The sequence below is a fragment of the Neovison vison genome, chromosome 13, assembly GCF_020171115.1.
Source record: "Neovison vison isolate M4711 chromosome 13, ASM_NN_V1, whole genome shotgun sequence".
Taxonomy (NCBI): domain Eukaryota; kingdom Metazoa; phylum Chordata; class Mammalia; order Carnivora; family Mustelidae; genus Neogale; species Neogale vison.
The window spans coordinates 128,494,554-128,518,085 of NC_058103.1; the positions used below are offsets into that span (position 1 = coordinate 128,494,554).

Here is a 23,532-nt window from a genome sequence, read left to right on the forward strand (position 1 = left end):
CCTGATTTGTGACCCAGTATGTAATCTATTCTGAGAAAGTTCCTTGTGTGCTCGAGAAGAATGATTATTCTGTTATTTTAGGGTGGAATGCTCTGTATATATCTATGAGGTCCATCTGGTCCAATGTGTCATTCAAAGTTCTAGTCTCTTTATTGATTTTCTTCTGTCTATTGCTGAGAGTGGCATCTTAAGATCCTCTACAATTAGCATATACTTATCAATATGTTTCTTTACTTTGATTAACATTTGTAGTTAGCTGCTCCCATGTTGGTGGCATAAATGTAGTTAACATTTACTTTGATTAACATATGTAGTTAGCTGCTCCCATGTTGGTGGCATAAATATTTACAACTGTTAGATCTGTTAGATCTTCTTGGTGGATAGCCCCTTTAAGAATGATATACTGTCCTTCTGTATCTCTGACTGCAGTCTTTAAGTTAAAATCTAATGTGTCAGGGTGCCTGGATGGCTCAGTGGTTGGGCTTCTGCCTTTGGCTCGGGTCATGCGCTCGGTCCTGGGATTGAGCCCTGCATCAGGTTCTCTGCTCAGCAGGGAGCCTGCTTCTCCCCTCTCTCTCTCTCTCTGCCTGCCTCTCTGCTTACTCGTGATCTCTCTCTCTCTCTCTGTGTCAAATAAATAAATAAAATTTTTTAAAAAATAAGTAAATAAAATAAAATCTAATTTGTCTGATATGAGAATCATTACCCCAGCTTCCTTTTGAGGTATGTTGGTATGAAAGATGGTTCTTCATCCCTTCACTTTCAGCCTGGAAGTATCTTTAGGTTCAAAATGCCTCTCATGTAGATAGCATATGGATGGGTCATTTTATCCAGTCTTCAACCCTGTGCTGTTTTATGGGAGCATTTAGGTCTTTAATGTTGAGTGATTTTTGAAAGATATGTTTTTATTGTCATCATATTACCTATGAGAACCTTTTTCTATAGATTTTATCTGTAAATTTCTGTTCTATATCACTCTTGGGGTCCTTCTTCCTTTATAGAACCCCCCCTTAATATTTTTTGTAGTGCCAGCTTCATGGTTCCATAATCTTTTAGTCTTTGCTGGTCTTGGAAGCTCTTTATCTCTACATTCATTCTGAATGTCAGCTTACCAGATAAAGTATTCTTGGCTGCATGTTCTTCTCATTTAATGCCCTGAATATGTCTTTCCAGCCCTTTCTGGATTGCCAAGTTTCTGTGGACAGGTTTGACATTATTCTGATGTTCCCCCTAGATTCCCTTAAGACATTATCTCTGAATTTATGATTTGAGAATTTCACAATTAAATGTCTGGAGGTCTCTAACCGCATCTATCTTGGAAGGTGTTCTCTCTGCCTCTAGGACATGAACACTTGATCCATTTCTCAGATTAGGGAAACTCTCACCTATGATTTTTTTCAGCTATATCTTCTAGTCCTCTTTCTCTCTTTGCTCCCTTGGGGATCCCAACAATTCTGACATTGGAATACTTCATGGCATCATTTATTTCTCTACTCCTATTTTCATGGCTTCTGTGCTGAGTTCCAAGCCTCCTCCTGATCCTCTTTTCTATCACTTTGTCTTCTAGATCATTAATTTGATCTTCTGCCTCATTTACCTTAGCTTTCAGAGTATTTAGATTAGATTAGATCTCACTGATGGCATTTTTTCCATTTATTTTATTTCTTTTCAGTGTTCCAGCATTCATTGTTTATGCACCACACCCAGTGCTCCATGCAATATGTGCCCTCCGTAATACCCACCACCAGGGTCACCCAACCCTCACTCCCTCCCCTCCAAAACCCTCAATTTGTTTCTCAGAGTCCACAGTCACTCATGCTTTGTCTCCCCCTCCAATTTACCCCAACTCACTACTCCACTCCATCTCCCAATGTCCTCCATGTTATTCCTTATGCTCCACAAGTAAGTGAAACCATATGCTCTCCTTGACATATTTCACCCAGCATAATCTCTTCCATCCCCTCAATGTTGATTCAAAAGTTTGGCATTCATCCTTTCTGACTGAGGCATAATACTCCATTGTATATATGGGCCATATCTTCTTCAAACATTTGTCTGCTGAAGGGCTTCTTGGCTCTTTCCACAGTTTGGTGACTGTGGCCATTGCTGCTATGAACATTGGGGTACATATAGCCCTTCTTTTCACTATTTCTGTATCTTTGGGGTAAATACCCAGCAGTACATTGCAGGGTCATAGGTTAGCTTTATTTTTAATTTCTTAAGGAATCTCCACACTGTTTTCCAAAACGGCTGCACCAACTTGCATTCCCACCACCAGTGTAAGAGGATTCCCCCTTCTCCACATCTTCTCCAACACATGTTGTTTACTCTCTTCTTAATTTTGGCCATTCTAACTGGTGTAAGGTGGTATCTCAATGTGGCTTTGATTTGAATCTCCCTGGTGGCTAATGATGATGAACATTTTTTCATGTGTCTGTTAGCCATTTGTATATCTTCATTGGAGAAGTGTCTGTTCATGTCTTCTGCCCATTTTTGGACGTGATTATCTGTTTTGTGTGTGTTGAGTTTGAGGAGTTCTTTCAAGATCTTGGATATCATCCCTTTGTCTGTAGTGTCATTTGAGAATATCCTCTCCCATTCCGTGGGTTGCCTCTTTGTTTTGTTGAGTGTTTCCTTTTGCTTTACAGAAGCTTCTTGTTTTGATGAAGTCCCAAAAGTTCATTTTCGCTTTTGTTTCCTTTGCCTTTGGAGACATATTTTCAAAGAAATTGCCGTGACCGATGTTGAAGACATTACTGCCTACATTCTCCTCTAGGATTTTGATAGATTCCTGCCATCAAAGGAATCTGTTTCAAGTTTATCTTTGTGTATGATGTAAGAGAATGGTTGAGTTTCATTATTCTATATGAGCTGTCCAATTTTCCCAGCACCATTTATTGAAGAGAGGGTATTTTTTCCATTGTATATTTTTTCCTGCTTTGTTGAAGATTATTTGACCATAGAGTTGAGGGTCCATATCTGGGTTCTCTACTCTGTTCCACTGGTATTTCTGTTTGGTTTTGTGCCAGTGCCATGCTGTTGTGCCCATAGCATTTTTAAGTTCTTCCAGATCAGCTCTCACTTCTGCCCTTAGAAATTTTCTGTTGCCACTAATGGTTTTCTCCAACCTATCCATTGTCTGGGTAACTGTTACCCTGAATTCTATTTCCAACATCTTGCTTATATCCATATCCAATAGTTCTGTGGCAGAGGTCACAGTCTCTGAATTTTTCCTCTGTTGGGGGTTTTTCCTCCTAGTCATTCTGTTGAGGTACAGTTGAGGGAATTTGCACAGTCCAAACTATTGACCACAATCCAAGCAAGATGCATTTTTTAATAGGAAATTTAGGGTTCTTGGCCTATTGTTCTTTCAGGCTGTTTTCAGGGAGGGGGGTGCCTACCACGCTGTTACTCAGGCAAACCTGTATGGGCAGAATTGCCTTGCTCCTTGTGGTGGGGGATGGGATCAGTGAAAACCAGTTGGGAGGGCTTTTGTTCTCTGGTGGCTTTCCCTGGTGTGTTTCCGTGTTCCTTCCAAGAGTCAGAGCAGAAATGACTGTGTCCAAATTTCTGTCTCAGAACAGAGAGACTGCAGAAATTCTGCTCTCTAGAAAGCCTTCCAGGTCACACTGACTGTTTTTGTCTAAGCTGCTAAATACCACAGTGACCTGGGTTGTGTGCCCAAGAGCACCACTCCTAGCCCCTGCTTCCAGGTCCAGGCAAGTCTCTGCCCTTTGTGCTTCTAAAACCACCAGCTACCCCCAGTTCACACACATGCCCCCGCAGCTCCAGGTCTCAGCCTGGGTGACTACCTTATAGTCCTTTCCCTCTGGCTACTGGTCTGTGAGTCTGTGCCAGGGCCCCAGCATGGGATACTTTTGCACTCCTCTGTTATTTCACCTTCCCAGTTTCGGCACTTATGGTGACTGCCTCTCTCTTCCATTTATCTTCTGATGTCTGCCCACAGAATCATAACTCTCCTCTTCATACCTTGAAACCAGCCATCCGAGATCTTCTGTTGGTATAGATCCTGATTTATCTTCTTATATCTCAGGCTGATTTCATGGGGATTCAGAGTGGTCTGGCAGATATCCAGCTCAATTCAGGGGACTGGTTGAAATAGGATCCCCTATTTCTCTGCCATCTTGCCTCCCTCCACCAGTAACTGATTCTTAATTGAAAAAAGGAAGTCAAAATAAAACTAATAAGAACTCCTTTATAAAATGGAAAATGAAATAAATATGTCATACTTTACCAAGCCTTTCAGATTGGATGACATATATTGTTCTATTTTCAATTCACTGACCTTTTCCTTTGTAATATTCATTCAATCACTGAACCTATAAAGGGTTTTTAATGCAAGTGTTATATTTTTAAGTTATGACCTTTGTATTCGCTTCTGTTTTATAATTTCTGTTTCTCTACTAAAAAGTCCTATCTTTTCATTCATTTGAAATTTATTATTCTTTACTTCATTGAGCATGTTACAATAAATGGCTTAAATTCTTTGGTCATTTCAACACTAGGATCATGTCAGGATTCAGAACTCTTTATTGTTTTTTCCTGTTAGAATTAATTGTATATTCCTCATTCTTTGTATGTTGAGTCCTTTAGCATCATCTTCTGGATATTGTCAATGTTATGTCAAGATATGTAGACTTTGGGTCCTGTTATAATCTTCTGGAGATTATTCTTTTTTCTTTTTCAGTTAGAAGTTAAGTTCAGACCATAATTTCTTTCTCACCTTCCATGGATACTGGTTCAAATTCATCTTTTCCATGATAGTTTCAGTCTGTATCATTATGCTGAGTTCAGCACTTGTTCAGATGGTTCAAATTTCTGTTGAGTTCTTTAAATTTTGTTATGTTGATTTGTGCCTGTTTGGACTCTAGACTCTCTGTCTAGAGTTAGAGACTTATATGTGTGGTTCTAATCTCAAATAGGTCTCTAGGATTCACTAGGCTGGTTTTGGTCTCTACCACACATGCATTATTCAGAATTCTACTTATTCATGCACAGAACTAGGGGTTGTGGAATTCCCTGGCCCTCTTCTCTGGGGTTCCTTCATTCTCCAACCCACAGGTGTTACTTTCCCTGGTTTCTCTGGGTAGAAAGATGAGGATACTATGGAAGTGCTAGGCATTTATGCCACCATGCTATACTATGACTTAGGCTTGCCTGTCCTAGAGGGAAATTTAAGAGAAAAAAAAATCATCCCAAGAGAGTTACTTCTCCATGTATCAACTCCCTTCCACAATCCACCTGGTTTTTTTTATTTTTCAGCATCTATGGATATTTGGTTTTTATATTTTGTGTAGTTTCAGTTGCAATCAGAAAGGGGGAGAACAACTGAAAGTCAATATTCTTTCTTATTATGTAACTCAGTTAAAATATTCTTCCTTCAGCTAACTTCTAGATTTAAAAATAGATTAAATGTGCTATTTCTTCTCTGCCAAACCCTCTGCAATTGATCTGTGCACCCATAATCACCACCAAGGGATCTGGGAAGTGACATAGCTAGAACTGTGTCCATCCTAGAGCCAGCCCTCTGTGGGGTAACAGAGGTCAGCATGAGTCACACCGTAACTCTGAATAAAGACAGAAGGATGCGAGTCAACCTGAACCCTGTCAGAATTTGAAAGGAGGTGCTTAAAATTCCCATGACCATCAGTTGTACCAAGGTGGAAGAACAAGTATGTCAGTATTCAAGAGGTCAAATAGAACATCATGAGCTCTTTGGGGTCCTTTTATCAGATACCTTCTGATCTCCCTTTCCCTGCTGTTTCTTTTTTCTTTTCCATGAACTCATCTTATTTTAAAATCATCTCCATCAAAATCTGACCTAATCAAACACACACACACACACACACACACACACACACAGAGACCCTGATTTTTAAAACCTTTTAGTATCTGAGACCATTCAGCTATTTTCACAAACATCTAGAATATATTATAATTGAAATTATTTTTAACTGACTTAAATTACAGCACTATTTTTAGAGAATGTCACAGTTTGGTTAGAAACAGATTATTGAAATTGATAAGAGCTCATTTTAAATCCTTTTTTCTACAAACATCCAAAAATGAAAATACCTGTGTGTCCATCTCCCCCCAGAATTATGCATGTATCTTCCCAATGCACTCACTACAATCTTGTTTGTAAATGACCCTCGTGTTCAGGTGCCTAGTAGAAAAGCTAGACAACCACTATCAGTCTCTAAAAATAAATGTTGTATGTTGTTCCTTCACACTGAGTCAGAGATCCATTGAAGGATTTTATAATTTTAAAAACAAATTCTATTTTCATATTCCATGGAAGAGATACATTTGAAGAAACTTGAATACTTATTGAAAAATACTAAAAGAATAAAATAAAATTTAAAAGTTTTATTAGTGTTTTTGATAGTAATAATAGTGCTGTGTTTTCCTGTGTTTTAATTTGCTTAGTTTTATTTTTAAGGGGGGGGTAATTTCTATATTTGTTAGTTTTCCCTAAAGGCAAGAAGAATGAGTCATTGGTAATTTTGAACTTTTAAGCTGAATATATTGATGGTCAATCTGAGGGTCATAGACAACTGTACTTTCTGCTACAGAACTCAAAACCAATTTTTCCAGTGAGTGAACACTCTTTTACTCATTTGCATTATTTTAATTCTCATTTGTTCTTAAAATTTCTTAACACAGTTGAGAATATAAGAAACATATGACTTTTACATTATAAACCTTGGGGCTTATAAATAAAGTTAACTTGTGCCAAAAAGTAACTTATATACAAGGAAATGATGGATAGCTAAGGAGAACATGGAATGCTGCAGTGAAATGTGGTTTGGAGGCATGAGTTATTAACATGAAATTGTTACATGAAACCTACAAATTAGAGCCTTTATCCCTCTTATTATTAGCACTATTATTATTTGCAGTGATAGACACTTGGCATAGCTAAAAATGTCCTACTGAAAAAGACACAAATAAATCTAGATGCACAGGAAGACTTTGCAAACATCCTGGACACCCAAATATGGAAATGTCCACAAAGCATGAACATGACTAAAAGGATAACTCATTTTTTAGGAACCAAGAACTCACCAAAGCTTCCTAATACTTCTTAAAGATTACATTTTTTTTTAATTTCTTCTTGGTTTAAGACACCGATAAAAATATCCTTACAAGAATCCTTCTTAGATGAATCCATACAACTCTCCACACAGCACCTGTGGCAATTATTGTGAATGACTATGATATCTCTGGACACACTGTTCCATTAATAAATGTAAATATTTTATAAATGTAAAATCCTCATAAAGCAAAATTTCATGTTGCTAAAGCAGAGAGAGTCAATTATCATATGGTTTCACTTATTTGTGGAGCATAACCAATATCATGGAGGACAAGGGGCGTTAGAGAGTAGTAGGGAATTTGGGTAAATTGGAAGGGGAGGTGAACCATGAGAGACTATGGACTCTGAAAAACAGTCTGAGGGGTTTGAAGTGGCGGGGGGGTGGGAGGTTGGGGTACCAGGTGGTGGGTATTATAGAGGGCACAGCTTGCATGGAGCACTGGGTGTGGTGAAAAAATAATGAATACTGTTTTTCTGAAAATAAATATATTGGAAAAAAAAATTTAAAAAAAAAAAGAACATCAAAAAATAAATAAATAAATAATATACCCTGATCACTTATATCATGTGGGATATAACTTGTTCTCCTTGTATTAAAAACGTACCTTTAGCATATACCATAAAAAAAAAAAAACAATCTGAGGGGTTTTAAGTGGTGGGGGGTGGGAGGTTGGGTTACCAGGTGGTGGGTATTATAGAGGGCACAGCTTGCATGGAGCACTGGGTGTGGTGAAAAAATAATGAATAATGTTTTTCTGAAAATAAATAAATAAAATAAAAAATAAATAAATTGAAAAAAAATCTGAAAAAAAAGTAACATCATATAGTAAAACCTTATTTCTAAAAAAAAAAAAATATTTCTAATATCTATGTCATTGGATTCCAAGGTGAGAATGTGGGTAGTGTTGAGAAAGTATTTTCTGAAATAAAAGCTGAAATTTCCCCAAATTTGACAAAGATATGCACCTGTACACAAAAGACACAAATCTATAGATTCAAAAACCTAAGCAAACCCCTCAAACATAGAAATAGGATGAATCAATAAAGATCCACACTAAGATATACCATAAATTTCTGAAACTAAAGAAAAAAAAATAATAATACTGAGAGCATCCAGACAATTCCATGTATTACATATAAGGGAACATCAATTTGAATGGCAAAATATTTCTTTTCTGAAACCATGAGGGCCAGGAAGAAATGATATAGCATTTTTTGAGGGATTAAAGAAAAGAACTGCCAACTATATATTCTATATCCGGCAAAACTATCCTTCAAGAATGAAAATGAAATAAGGATACTCTCAAATAAAGGAAAACCTAAAGAATCTGTCTCTACCTGACTTATCCTTAAATATTGCCTAAAAGGAGTACTTGAAACACAATGGAAATTATAAAGAGAAGAATTCTGAGGTATCAGGAAAGAAAGGGAACAATAGAGTAGAAAGATGTGCATACAACAAACTATTCTTTTCCTCATGAGTTTTATATATCATGTTTTATAATTAAAATAAAAATTATGATATCATCCGATAATCAAGATAATGATTTTAAACACAGTAGGTTAAAGAAATCTCAATAGAGATGATGTTTTCTTTGTTTTGTTGACTGTTTCCTTTGCTGTGCAGAAGCTTTTGATCTTTCAGAAAGGATGAATACCCAACTTTTGTAGCAACATAGACAGGACTGGAATAGAGTATGCTGAATGAAATAAGTCAAGCAGAGAGAGTCAATTATCATATGGTTTCACTTATTTGTGGAGCATAACAAATAGCATAGAGGACATGGGGAGATAGAGAGGAGAAGGAAATTGGGGGAAATTGGAAGGGGAGGTGGACCATGATAGACTATCAACTCTGAAAAACAATCTGAGGGTTTTGAAGGGGCTGGGGGTGGTAGGTCAGGGTACCAGGTGGTGGGTATTAGAGAGGTCATGGATTGCATGGAGCACTGGGTGTGGTGCAAAAATAATGAATACTGTTATGCTGAAAATAAATAAAAATAAATAAATAAATAAACAAAGGGAAAAAAAGGAAATGATGAGTTAACATTTAGTAAATAAAAGAAAAAGTTAAAAATTTTTTAAAAAACTGACATGCTGAAAAAAACAGTATTTTCTTTACAATATTCTCTGGAAATTATCTTAAGGGCATGCAACCAGTGATGAGATATTTATTCAAGAAAATCTTCATAAAAACCAGAATAACAATGGCACTTCAAATATAAAGTATCCCCACCCTGGACTCAGCATAATGAGGATTATGGGTATGTTCCAGAAGATAGGGCTCCCTCTCCCTATCTCACAGTGAAAAAACTACCATATCATTCTTGGAAGAATAGGCTACCAGCATTCCTTCTCCCTAGTTCAATGTTGTAGAGCCTCCCGAGACCTTGGCCATGAAATTAGATCTCCTCCTCCAACCAGGCCCCACTCATAGGATGGAAGTCTTATCTAAGATGTATCAGAAAAAGAATACTAGAACCATTACTGTACTCATGGACCCTTTTAGGATGGTTTAAGTTCCAAATCAGGAGTCGCAAGCCTATAAGACCAGTGACTATTGCCTGCATTCAGTGCCCTACTCATAAAGCAGAAGTATCATTCCAAGAGAAAGAGGTCACTGTCCCTGCCCTTAGCTATACAGCAGTAACTCAGAGATTTTGTCCAGGAGGAGACAGAGGCCATAAGAAAAGAGAGCTCTGAAACTCTCCCCAAAGGGACTGGCTTTATTTAAAAGAGTGGGGGGAAGTTTAATCTTCAGAGTTCTCCCAAAAATAATAAGGACTTGGGGGGGGGGCTGGGTGGTTCAGTGGGTTAAAGCCTCTGCCTTTGGCTCACGTCATGATCCCAGGGTCCTCGGATTGAGCCACGCATGGGGCTCTCTGCTTAGCAGGAAGCCTGCTTCTCCCTCTCTCTCTCTCTCTCTCTGCCTGCCTCTCTGCCTACTTGTGATGTCTGTCAAATAAATAAATCTTAATAAAAATAAATAAAGACTTGAGGGGATTATGCTAAGTGAAATAAGTCAAGCAGAGAAAGACAATTATATGATTTCACTCATATGTGGAGCATATAAGAGAGAAGGACCACAGGGGATGGGAGGGAAAACTGAAGGGGAAGAATTCAGGGAGGGAGACAAACCATGAGAGACTGGACTCTGGGAAACAAACTGACAGTTACAGAAGGGAGGGGTGAGAGTAGGGTAACCAAGTGATGGGTGTTAAGTAGGGCATGTGTTGGGATGAGCACTGGGTGTTATATGCAACTAATAAATCACTGAAAACTACAACAAAAACTTATGATGTGCATATGCTGGCTAACTGAACATAATAAAAAAATAAATAAAGACTTGATGGTAAACAATTAAGAAGAGGCTGATAGCTCCATGAGTAAGAATATAACCCACATGCTAGCTAGTTTACCAGAGAGAGCTAGGGAACGAGACAGCTAGGAAGAAGCCTCATAGAGTCAGAACAAACCTAAAAAACAAATTTCAAAAACCACCCTACCAAAGGGTAGCAAATGTAACTGGATCATACTGTGGAGAAATTTATGACCCAGGAATTTCCAAAAACAAGAGAAGTAATAATTTGAGAATTAGTTAGAACTAACAGTTATCTGTGATATCAGCAAAGACAAACACCTTAACAGAGAGATCAGGAAAACAGACAAAATGGGAAAGTGTTTGAAAACTCATATGTTAGCTAACAAGGCTTCTGAATGTATCGCTGTGGTCCACAGAGAAGGCTGGAGAAGGTAGCAAGGAGATGCTGTATCAGCTACTAAAGCCGTCTCTTTGGACTTTAAAATTGTTCCTATGCAGCTTATTTTATTTTTGTTTAATCAAATAAACAAGAGGGTTTTTCCATGGGGAAAAAAAAAGATATGTATAAAGGATGATATAAAAATTAAAAATTATGTATAAATACTATTTTCTCAATATGTACACAGAATGTAAATGGAATAAACACATCAATAAAAGGCAGATCCTGGCTAATTGAATTTTTATTAAAAATATGCTCCAACTATATTTAAGCAACTAAATTTAGATTTAAAGGTCCAAAGTTAAAGTTAAAAAATGACAAAGATTTACCATATGAACAATAACCAAAAACAAAAAGCTGGCATGGCTATACTAATATCAGAAAAATATTGACTTTAAGATAAAATTTTTTCTAAAGATAAGAACATTTATAGTGATTTCATATAAACAGAATCAACAACAACCCTACAGGGGAATGAATTAACCAGTTGATAAAATATATTATCTAAATTTTCCATTTCTCAACAACAAAAACAGAAAAGTATATTCCATACTTTAGAGGAAAAAATAGTCAATAGAAATTGCAAATAGGGCACAGATGCTGGATTCAGAAAAGACTTCAAAACAAATTTTAAATATGTTCAAAGAACTGAAGGAAATAATTTCTAAAGAACTGAAAAATGAAGACAATAAAGTCTTAAGTAGAAAGTCATAAAAATCATAAAAATATAAAAGTTGCTTTTAAGAAAATTAAATGAAAATTCTGGAATTTAAAAGCATGAGTGAAATGAAAAATTCAGCAAAGGAAATCAACAGTAAATTTGAGATGACAGAAAAAGACTCACTGAAAAGTAAAATTCATCAGGGTGCCTGGATGGCTCAGTCAGTTAAGCATCTGACTTTGGCCCAGGTCATGATCTCAGGGTCCTGGGATCACGCCCCACATTGGGCTCCCCACTCAGCAGGGATTCTGCTTCTCTCTCTCCCTCTGTCCCTCCCCACACTTATGCTCTCTTGGTCTCTCACCAGTAAATAAATAAGTAAAATCTTCAAAAAGAAGAAAACTAAAATTTATTAATAGGAATTACTACTTTGAAGAATAGAAAGAAAAAAATAATGAGGAACAAAATGAAGAACCGTAGGACTCCATAAAGCAAACAAACATGACTGTGATAAGAGTCCCAGAAAGAGAGGAAAGCAATACAATTTGAAGAGAAAAAGGGGGGATAATAACGTAATTGAAGGAATAATAATCAAAAACTATTCAAATACTACAATTTGATTTTTTAGAATAAATCTACAGCTCTGAAAAACTCAAAAAAAAAAAAGCCACAAGTACAATAAACACAAAGATGTCTACACCTAGGTGTATCATAGTCAAACTACTGAAAGACAAAGTCTCAAAAGCAGCAAAAGAAAAATGGAGTCAATATGCATAGAGAAAAAAAGGCATGGTTAACACCTGACTTCTGGTAAGAAGTAATGGAGATCAAAAAAAAAATAAAGTAATGGAGACCACAGGGCAGTAGGGTGACAGATTTGAACTGTTTAAAGAAAAAACAACTACAACCCAAGAATCCTATATTAATCCATCAAAACTATCCTTTGAAAATGAAAGCAAAATAAAGGCATTCACATACAAAAAAAACTAAGAGAATACATTGTTCACCAACCTGCTCTATAAGATATACTAAAGGAACTCCTTCAGGCTGACACCATAAGGCAACTTAAATCTGTACAAAGAAATAAAGAGCCATGAAGAAGATAAATATATATTTATAAAAGACTGTATAGATATAATTTTCTTCTCTTTATTTAAAATACATTGCAAAAAATAGTAATGATACAACAATGTTAGGCATGTAACAAAGATATAAACATATGTAACAATAAAAGCACAAAGAAAAGATGAGAAACTGGAGTCATACTGAAGGAAGATTTCTGTATTTTACTAGAAGTAAGTTACTGTTAATCCAAAGTAGGCTTTAATAAATTAAGATGCATAGCTTAACTCCTGTAACCATAAGAAAATAATTTTGAAATATGGTGTAAAAAAAGAAAGATGAAAATTTAAATGATACAGAAGAAAATATTTATCACAAAGAAAGCAGCAGAGAAGAAAGGAACAAAAAGAAATAGCAAAAGCAAATAGCAAAATGGGAGATATAAACTCAAACATAATACTATTAAATGTAGAATGGATTAAATATTTCAATCAAAAGAAAAATTGTCAAACTGGATTTCTTTAAAATGATAGCCCATATGAACAGTAAACAAAAGAAGGCTAAATTGGCTATATCAATATCAGTCAAATTAGACTCCACCACAAAAGTATTACTAAAGAAAACGAGGGACACGAAAGAATGAAAAATCTCAATTCATTTGAATGATATAATAATTCTAAAGTATATATGCCTAACAACAGATCCTCAAGACACATAAAGCAAAATGAACACACTTAAAAGAAAAAAATATACAAATCAACAATAATGAAGACTTCAATAATCTACTCTCAATAATTGATAGAAACACAATGTATCACATATCTGTGATATGTGAGACTTAAAACTGTTAACAAACATCACATATGTGGCATTTAATAGTACATTCCACAAAGCAACCTATTTTTCAAGAACAAGCGGAATGATCTCCAGGAAATACCAAATTCTAGACCACAAAACAAATCTCAATGAAATTAAGAGAACTGAAATGATGAAAAACACAACTGAACTAAATTAAAGAACAAAAACAGTAGGCAATATGAGCAATCCTCAAACATTTGGAACTTAAACATACTTCTAAATAATCTATGATTCAAAAAGAAATTACAAGAATGCTATTCTTGAACTAAATAAAAATGGAAGACAATACATGTAATTTAAGGGATGCAGAGAAGTTGTGCCTGGGGAAAGCTGTATAGCTTTAAATGCCTGTATGAGAAAATAACAAAGATTTCGAGTCAATAAATAAATAAAATCTTAAAAAAAAAAATAACTTCAGGTTCCTCCTTAAGAACCAAAGGGAAAAGAAAGAACATTAGGTAAAGAGAAAGTTTAAGAAAATGAAATAAAAGTTAGAGGGGAAATCAATGAAATAGAAAAAAATAGACAATGAAGTTAAAATTTGCTTTTTTAAAAAAATATTAACAAAATTGACTAACTTTACCTACACCAATCAAGAAAAAAAGAGAATAATCACCAAAATCAGAAATAAGAAAGGGGGCATCACTAATGCTTTCACAGAAATAAAAAAGTACTATAAGGCAATATTATAAACAATTTACACCAAAAATAAACAATTTAAATGAAATAGACAAATTCATAAAAGACAAAATTACTTAACTTTACTCAAGAAGAAATAGACATCTGAATGACCAAAGAAATTGAATTCGTAAACAACCACAAAACTTCCCCACAAATTAAATTCCAGGCCCAACTGAATAAAATCCAATTGAATTTGGATTGCATGGAGCACTGGGTGTGGTTCAAAGATAATAAATACTGTTATGCTGAAAATAAAAATAAATAAAAAAAACAAATAAAATTTTTAAAAATTAAATAAATAAATACTTTATTGCTAAAAGTGCTTAAAAAAATAAAAACAAAAATAAAATAAAACAAATCATTAAAACACTCCCAAAGAACACTTCTCAACTTATTCTATTGTACTCATTCAGTATTATGCTGATACCAAAGCCAGAGACATCACATAAAAATAATAATACAGACTAATATCCCTCATGAATATACAAACTAAATTCAACAATTTATTATAGACCAAGTGAGATTTATTCTAAGAATATAAAGTAGATTTGACATCTGAAAATCCATTAATGTAATATACCATATTAGTAGATTCAAATTAATTGAATTAAGGATAAAAATCACATGGTCATATCACTAGATAGAGACAAGGATTTTTCAAAATCCAATATTCATTTCTGATAAAAATTTAAAACAAACCAGGGATGTATTGGAACTTTTATTAAGGAGGGAACACATTGCATGGAGCACTGGGTGTGGTGCATAAACAATGAACCTTGGAACACTGAAAAAAATAAAATTAAATTAAGTTAAAAGAAAGAAAACCCTGGAACAGCCATTACACAATAGTGAAAATGCTTTGCCCCTAAACTCAAGAATAACATATGGATGTCAGTGCTTACCACTTCTATCCAACAGTAAACTGGAAGTTCTAGATAACAAGACAAGAGGAAAAGAATGGGAAAGAGAGGAAGGGAGAGACTGTGAACTAGTTAGAGGCATCCAGATTAGAGAAAGAAGAATGTTTTTATTACCAAATGATATGAAAGAAAATTCTAAGGAATCCAAAAATGACTACTACAATAATAAATTAGTTCAACAAGGTCACAGGATACAACATTAATATAAAATTATTAATAATTATATTTCTATATCATGGAAATGTACAGTCAGAATCCAAATCACATATTTAGTGAAAGATTAATATATAAAGGACTACTATGACTCAAAAAAGAAAAAATCCCAAATAAAAAGTAGTGAGAAGTCTTGAAGAGAAATTTGCCAAACAGATTATGAGACTGACGTGCTGCCCACTGCGCTAAGAGGGCCCCCTGTACCCCAATGTTTATAGCAGCAATGGCCACAGTCGCCAAACTATGGAAAGAACCAAGATGCCCTTCAACGGATGAATGGATAAGGAAGATGTGGTCCATATACACTATGGAGTATTATGCCTCCATCAGAAAGGATGAATACCCAACTTTTGTAGCAACATGGACGGGACTGGAAGAGATTATGCTGAGTGAAATAAGTCAAGCAGAGAGAGTCAATTATCATATGGTTTCACTTATTTGTAGAGCATAACAAATAGCATGGAGGACAAGGGGCGTTAGAGAGGAGTAGGGAATTTGGGTAAATTGGAAGGGGAGGTGAACCATGAGAGACTATGGACTCTGAAAAACAGTCTGAGGGGTTTGAAGTGGTGGGGGGGGTGGGAGGTTGGGGTACCAGGTGGTGGGTATTATAGAGGGCACGGCTTGCATGGAGCACTGGGTGTGGTGAAAAAATAATGAAAACTGTTTTTCTGAAAATAAATAAATTGGAAAAAAAATATAAAAAAATAGTATAGAAAAAAAAAGAAATTTGCCAAACATATAAAAATGACTAATAACATGATGTTGAATATCACAATGAGATACCACTTCATACATACAGCATGTCTAATAATCAAAATGAAAGCCAATGGTGATAGTGAGAATGTAGAGCCACTGGAATCCTATTTCTTTACTGGTGAGAATGTAAAATGGTGCAGCCACAGTGGCAAACATTTTGACTGTTTTTTAAGAAGCTAAACTTATGATAAAGCCTAACATCTACCTCAAAGAAATGAAAATATATTTCCACACAAAGACTTATACACAAATGTTTCTGAAAGTAATATTCATAAAATTCAAAATTGGAAATAATACAAATATTCATCAAATGGTGACTGGGTAAATAAATATAGTATATGCACATAGTGGATTACTATTCAGTAATAAAAAATGAGATAAAGATACATATAATGGCATGAACATTACTATCATATTCTAATTAAAGAAATAAGACAAAAAGGCTATACAGTATATGATTCTTTTAGATAAAATGTACAGGAAGGACAAATAAATAGAAACATTAGTAGTTGCCTAAAGCTGGAGTTGGGAGCTAGAATTGTAAAAGATATACAGGATCTTTTTGGATGATGAAAGTGTTCTGAATTTATTAAAAATCATTGAATTATAAACTTACCATAGGTGAATTTCATGATATGTAAACTACATCTCAACAAAGTTGTTTTTAAAATCCCATTGTTTATTTCATTGAAACAAAGTTAAATATAAAACTAGGAAAAATATGCCCCAAACCCAGATGAGATAGCAATATATACCTGGAGTAAATATGTAATCAAGGCAGAGACTTTCAAAGTCTAGTCATGAAAACAGTAACCAGAAATTTCCCCTCCATATTCTATGAGTCTAGTGTTGGAAGAATACCCAGAAGAAAAAAGGTGAAGTTTCTGAGTAGAAAACCAAGGACCTTGAATATAATTCACAACTCCCTGAGAGATCTGAAGGGACTAAAGGAATCACTTGATTACATTCACACAATCATTATGAGTAAAGACACAATTACAAAATTCAAGGGACCTGTTTTAAAGACAATGGGTGGGGTGGGGAATGTGAAAGTTTTAATCCAGAGAGGAAATAGAACCGCATGTGTCTGTCATCAGCAAGTTAAGGTAATTAATGTGAGGTATTTGTTGTGCTTGATGATATCTTTTAGGGAGTAGTATTTTTCTACATCACCAAACCTTGCATTTGAGTTCATAAATCAAGTCTCAAGTCCAAACAATAATGTGAATAACATTTTAATAAATTTTGTAACAATAACTATAACTAAAACAAAACATATTATTCACTCTTTTCTTTGATGTAGTCTTTTCCATGATAGCATAGAATATTTACTTAAGTATTACACAAAGTAAATGGATCAAGATAATATTACCCTGCCAATTTTCTGTAACAAGTCATTCAGCTCAAAACACAACTTACAGCAAATTCTACTTTATAGCAAGTGAAATTCAAACAAGTTTACAAGCCACAAAGATAATTTTTAAAAAGCAACTAAATAAACAATTTCATCAGAAATATTTAGATGGCTGAGATAAAAGCTGGTTTAACTTAAAATACTCTAATTATAAAATCCATCACTTTCTCATTGGTGAATATGTGGAAAGTTATAGACTTGGGTTTTTTTTATTCACTCAATAAAATATGAAATATGAAAGTCAGGTAAAAGATTACATTGCAAATGTTCTAAAGTCTTACCTCCATCAAAACAAAGAGTGCTGCAAAGAATAGAAGAGTTGCCCATTCCACTCGGTGTAGAATGATCTCAAAATCATGAATATCAGCTAAAATTAGTAACCAGATCGCACCCAGAATAGCAATCCACCCTGAAAAACAAGTGGACATACAGACATAGATGGGGTTCAGTTTTAATACACTGAATTTGTATCTTCTGATTGTTTTCTTTGTTGTTGAAGAAAATTTATATTCTGCAAGCTGAACATATTCAAAATGTACAATTTATATTTTGGTTAATGTAAATACCCACAAAACCAATAATATAATCAAAATAATAAAAACATTCACGACCCTCAGCAGTTTACTAATGTCTATATTCTTTTTTTTTATTTATTTTCAGCATAACAGTATTCATTATTTTTGCACCACACCCAGTGCTCCATGCAATCCATGCCCTCTCTAATACCCACCACCTGGTACCCCAACTTCCCACTGCCCCGCCACTTCAAACCCCTCAGACTGTTTTTCAGAGTCCATAGTTTCTCATGGTTCACCTCCCCTTCCAATTTCCCCCAACTCCCTTCTCCTCTCTAACTCCCCATGTCCTCCAAGCTATTTGTTATGCTCCACAGATAAGTGAAACCATATGATAATTGACTCTCTCTGCTTGACTTATTTCACTCAGCATAATCTCTTCCAGCCCCATCCATGTTGCTACAAAAGTTGGGTATCCATCCTTTCTGATGGAGGCATAATACTCCATAGTGTATATGGACCACATTTTCGTTATCCATTCGTCCATTGAAGGGCATCTTGGTTCTTTCCAGAGTTTGATGATCGTGGCCATTGTTGCTATAAACATTGGGGTACAGGTGGCCCTTCTTTTCACAACATCTGTATCTTTGGGGTAAATACCCAGGAGTGCAATTGCAGGGTCATAGGGAAGTTCTATTTTTAATTTCTTGAGGAATCTCCACACTGTTCTCCAAAGAGGCTGCACCAACTTGCATTCCCACCAACAGTGTAAGAGGGTTCCCCTTTCTCCACATCCTCTCCAACACATGCTGTTTCCTGTCTTGTTAATTTTGGCCATTCTAACTGGTGTAAGGTGATATCTCAATGTGGTTTTAATTTGAATCTCCCTGATGGCTAGTGATGATGAACATTTTTTCATGTGTCTGATAGCTATTTGTATTTCTTCATTGGATAAGTGTCTAATATGGATGCTAAGATTCTCAACAAGATCTTAGCAAACAGGATCCAACAGCACATTAAAAAGATTATCCACCATGACCAGGTGGGATTCATTCCTGGGCTACAAGGATGGTTCAACATTCGCAAATCAATCAATGTGATAGAACAAATTAATATGAGAAGAGAGAAGAACCACATGGTCCTCTCCATTAATGCAGAAAAAGCATTTGACAAAATCCAGCAATCATTCCTGATTAAAACGTTTCAAAGTATAAAGATAGAGGGAACATTCCTGAACTTCATAAAATCTATCTATGAAAGACCCACAGCAAATATCATCCTCAATGGGAAAAAGCTTGCAGCCTTCCCGTTGAGATCAGGAACACAACAAGGATGCCCACCCTCACCACTCTTGTTCAACATAGTGTTAGAAGTCCTAGCAACAGCAATCAGACAACAAAGAGAAATAAAAGGTATCCAAATTGGCAATGAAGAAGTCAAACTCTCTCTTTTCACAGATTACATGATTCTTTATATGGTAAACCCAAAAGGCTCCACCCACAAACTACTAGAACTCATACAGCAATTCAGCAATGTGGCAGGATACAAAGTCAATGTATAGAAGCCAGTGGCTTTCTTATACACTAACAATGAAAATACAGAAACAGAAATTAGAGAATCGATTCCATATTATTGTTATCAAAGCCCATGACAAATGCTGCCTCCTCCAAGAGGCATTTCCTTGCCTTTTCAGTTGGATGTGATCTCTTCGAACTCTTCCTTTTCCTGCTCCTCCCTTTCTCTTTCTTCCTCTTTCTCCTATTCCATTTCCTTCACCCTCCTATTTCTAGCTCTTTTTAATTCTGACAGCAATAATAGTTCATCTGTCCCTGGATTATGGAAGTGATCACATTTGGTTTTATAACTTGGTACCCTTGCCCTGCCTCTGCAACAAACGGTGAGAGCTCTGAAGATCTGTGTCTTAATTAGCTGTGTAGTTCTCACTGCACCTTATGTGAATCAATATAGACCTCCTTTCTCTAATGGGAGACCAGTGAGAGCAGTGATAGAGTTTTTATGTTCACTACACTATACCCAGCCCCTACACAACTGTTTGTATTTGTTGTACAAATGCTTGAATGGATGACCAAATTAATGAATGATGTAATTGAAATGAATTACCTACCAGATGTCAGAGTACCTGATAAAGATGCTAGGAAGCTTTGGAGATGTCTGTCTAGCTCATAATGACCCCTTTCCTCTAAGAACTATACCTCCAGCCCCTCCCGTATAAAACATGTGACCCCTGTCCTGGTCATAATTTCTAGGTTTGAAAAGGACGTTAACACAATCTTGGCCAATCAGACTCTTCACCAGGGAATCTGGGATTCAAAATAACTTTTTCTTTTTGCATTGCTGAAAGTGAGATTCTACAGATCAGGAAAGAAATGAGATCATCTCTATTTTGCTGTGAACAGAGAAAAGATGAGAAAATGGTGCATAGAGAAGCACCAGGCTATGAGAAAAGAATGGAGAGTGTTTGGGAATCAGGAGCATGCCCTTTGTCTGGATGCCTTTCTTTTTCCTGAGTCTTCCCAGTCTGCCAGCTGAGCCCAGTATCCTTCAATAATCTTTATTTTGCTCAAGACTGATCAAGTAAGTTGCCTTATTAGTAGTTTAAAAATACTTAAACAAGAACAATAAAATTATTCAACAATAGGACACCAAGGGACAATGAGAACACTAGCAATTTTAAAACCATAATCAGGAAATAACTATAGAAAAACCTCCAAAACTGAAATCTAATCAAACATATTGTGAGAGAACTTGGGAAACATTCTAAACTAATTATCAAAGAGGAGACCTAGGAAACTGCTGATCAAAGTTATAAATCATAAGGTCCAAGACAACATTTTAAAGCTGGTTCACTGATTCTTATAGTTTCCTAATCAATTATCCATAATTCTGAAATCCTAAAATTCAGAAAAAACAAAAACGTTGTAAGTTTTATGTCCAAATTCAATAAAACCTGATTTGAACTAAAATGAGGCAATGTATGGTCTTAATTTATCCTACCCTATATAAATATTCAACTTTCACTGCAGAAATATTAATGCTTAGATAGCAAGATGCTGGCTCTGAACCTCTTGGTGGTGTTACATTATATACAATTCAGTATGTACACTGAAATGTCTTTGTAAAATACAAACAAAGATATCAGAATTTTGATTTTCTTTTTTTTTTCCCAATTTATTTATTTTCAGAAAAACAGTATTCATTATTTTTTCACCACACCCAGTGCTCCATGCAAGCCGTGCCCTCTATAATACCCACCACCTGGTACCCCAACCGCCCACCCCCCCCCCGCCACTTCAAACCCCTCAGACTGTTTTTCAGAGTCCATAGTCTCTCATGGTTCACCTCCCCTTCCAATTTACCCAAATTCCCTACTACTCTCTAACGCCCCTTGTCCTCCATGCTATTGGTTATGCTCCACAAATGAGTGAAACCATATGATAATTGACTCTCTCTGCTTGACTGATTTCAGAATTTTGAAACATGTCTGGTAGCAAGAGTTTCCTGTAGGGACTAGGGACCTATGTGTAACAGCTGAGCAGACTAGAATTAATTCTAGCGAATGTTATGAGATAAAGATCCTTGCACATTGGGGAACTTCTCTTTGCCAGATGCACATGCCGGGAATCTACTACTTCACCTACGACATCACGCTGGCCAATAAGCAACTGGCCATGGGCCAGGTGCACAACGGCCAGTACCACATCCGGACCTTTGATGCCAACATGGGCAATCACGATGTGGCCTCGGGCTCCACCATCCTGGCTCTGAAGCAGAGTGACAAGGTCTGGCTGCAGGTCTTCTACTCAGAGCAGAACGGGCTTTTCTATGACCCTTACTGGACCGACAGCCTCTTCACGGGCTTCCTCATCTACGCCGACCAGGACAACCCCAGTGAAGTGCAGACAGGCGGGTGCTGGGGCTCCAAGGAGGGAACAAACTCCTGGACTTCTAGAACAAGACCCCTTAGCTCTCTGCCTGGAGGGTGTGGGAACTGCCGGCCTTGGACATTCCTCCTCTGCCCATTTTCCCCTTCATCATTAAATCCAAGCTTTTTTATTATTATTTATTATTTATTATATTATTTATTATATTATTTTTTTATTTTATTACATAAATTGTAATCAGGGCCCTTTTCTTTCTTCACTATTGTAGCACCTCTTGCTCCTCTGGGTCCCTCTAAGTTCTCCTGTCTCTTACTTAAATTCTGTGGCAGTAACCGGCTCTGTGCAGCTGTGCCCTTATAAAGATGTACTCTGACCGAGACTGTCCCTGAATCCATGCATCTACTTCCCAACTGTAGCCTTTCTGCTGCTTGACCTTCATGCACATATCAGCTGTATACATGGGCAAGTTAGCCTTCCATAATAAGGAACTCAAACCAATGGGTAGTGGAGCCCCTTGGACAGACCTGAGATATATTCTATACTTCTTCTCAGCCAGTCCTATGAGATAAAGACACCAGTGACCCACATCAGTGGCCATATAATGATCTTGTTTTGGCTTGCTCTCCTCACTATTCTGCTTTCATGTTTCCACAGCTGTAGTGATTATCACATACACCTGATACTACTCTGCCTCCCTATCTTTCACTTCTCTTCCCTGGAATCATACTTCCCAATAAAAAACCCCACACAAGCCTTTGCCTAGGCTTTGTTCTCTAGAGAACCTAGACCAAGTCAGCCAGATCTAATATTTTCAGAATTAAGTTGGAATCTTGAGAATCAATAAGAAGTTTGTTCATGCATTCTATGACCCTATAACTTCTATCTATTAATGTATAGGGCATTTATACAAGGAACAGGAGAGAAAATTTTAGCAGACATGGACCATGCCCTTGAGTCTAGCTGGGGCAAGGGGGATATTAGGGGACAGAGACACAAACAAATGATTAGAATAACATGTGAGTTCTCGATCTAAGGTGCTTGGAATGCCAGGGGTGAATGTCTAATTACGCCAAATACTGGCAAAGATGTGGAATAGTTGGAGCTCCCAGGGTATGGGAACATGAAGTCCTACAGCCTGGAAAATGGTGCAGCAATTTCTTTTAAAGTTAAAGATACACTCACCATATGACCCAATAGTCCCATATTTGGGTAATTTACCCAATAGAAGTGAGAACTTAAGTTCACAAAACACCATGTACATGAATGTTTGGAATAGCTCTACTCACAATCATCAAACACTAGAAACAATCCAAATGTCCTTCAATGGGTAAATGGATAAACAAAATGTATCCATACCACAGAAGACTACTGAGCAACAGAAGGAATGAACTATTAATACACAGAGCAACTTGGATGATTTTGAAAGGTTTTATGCTGTGTGAGAAAAGCCAATCCCAAAGGTTGCATAAAGTCTGATTACATTTGTTAGACAGACATCCTCTGAAAGACAAAACTATAGGGATAGAGAACAAATCAGGAGTTGCTGCTACAAAATGGTAACACTGAAGTTTTGGGGGGCAATGGAACTGTTCTATATTCCAATTATGGTGGTTACATAAATTTACATCCTTGTTAGAATTCATAAAATTTTGTACCAAAAGGAAAA

At 36.2% G+C, this 23,532-nt stretch overlaps 1 protein-coding gene across 1 annotated transcript in view; it reads right to left on the minus strand.

Annotated features, from left to right (window-relative positions):
• The window catches only part of OCA2 (OCA2 melanosomal transmembrane protein), a 442,782-nt gene that overhangs the window by 228,726 nt on the left and 190,524 nt on the right, over positions 1–23,532 (minus strand). Inside the window, exon 19 of the mRNA XM_044230697.1 lies at positions 17,731–17,858. Within this exon, the coding sequence (XP_044086632.1) occupies positions 17,731–17,858 (128 nt within the window). The remainder of the gene's footprint in view (positions 1–17,730; positions 17,859–23,532) is intronic.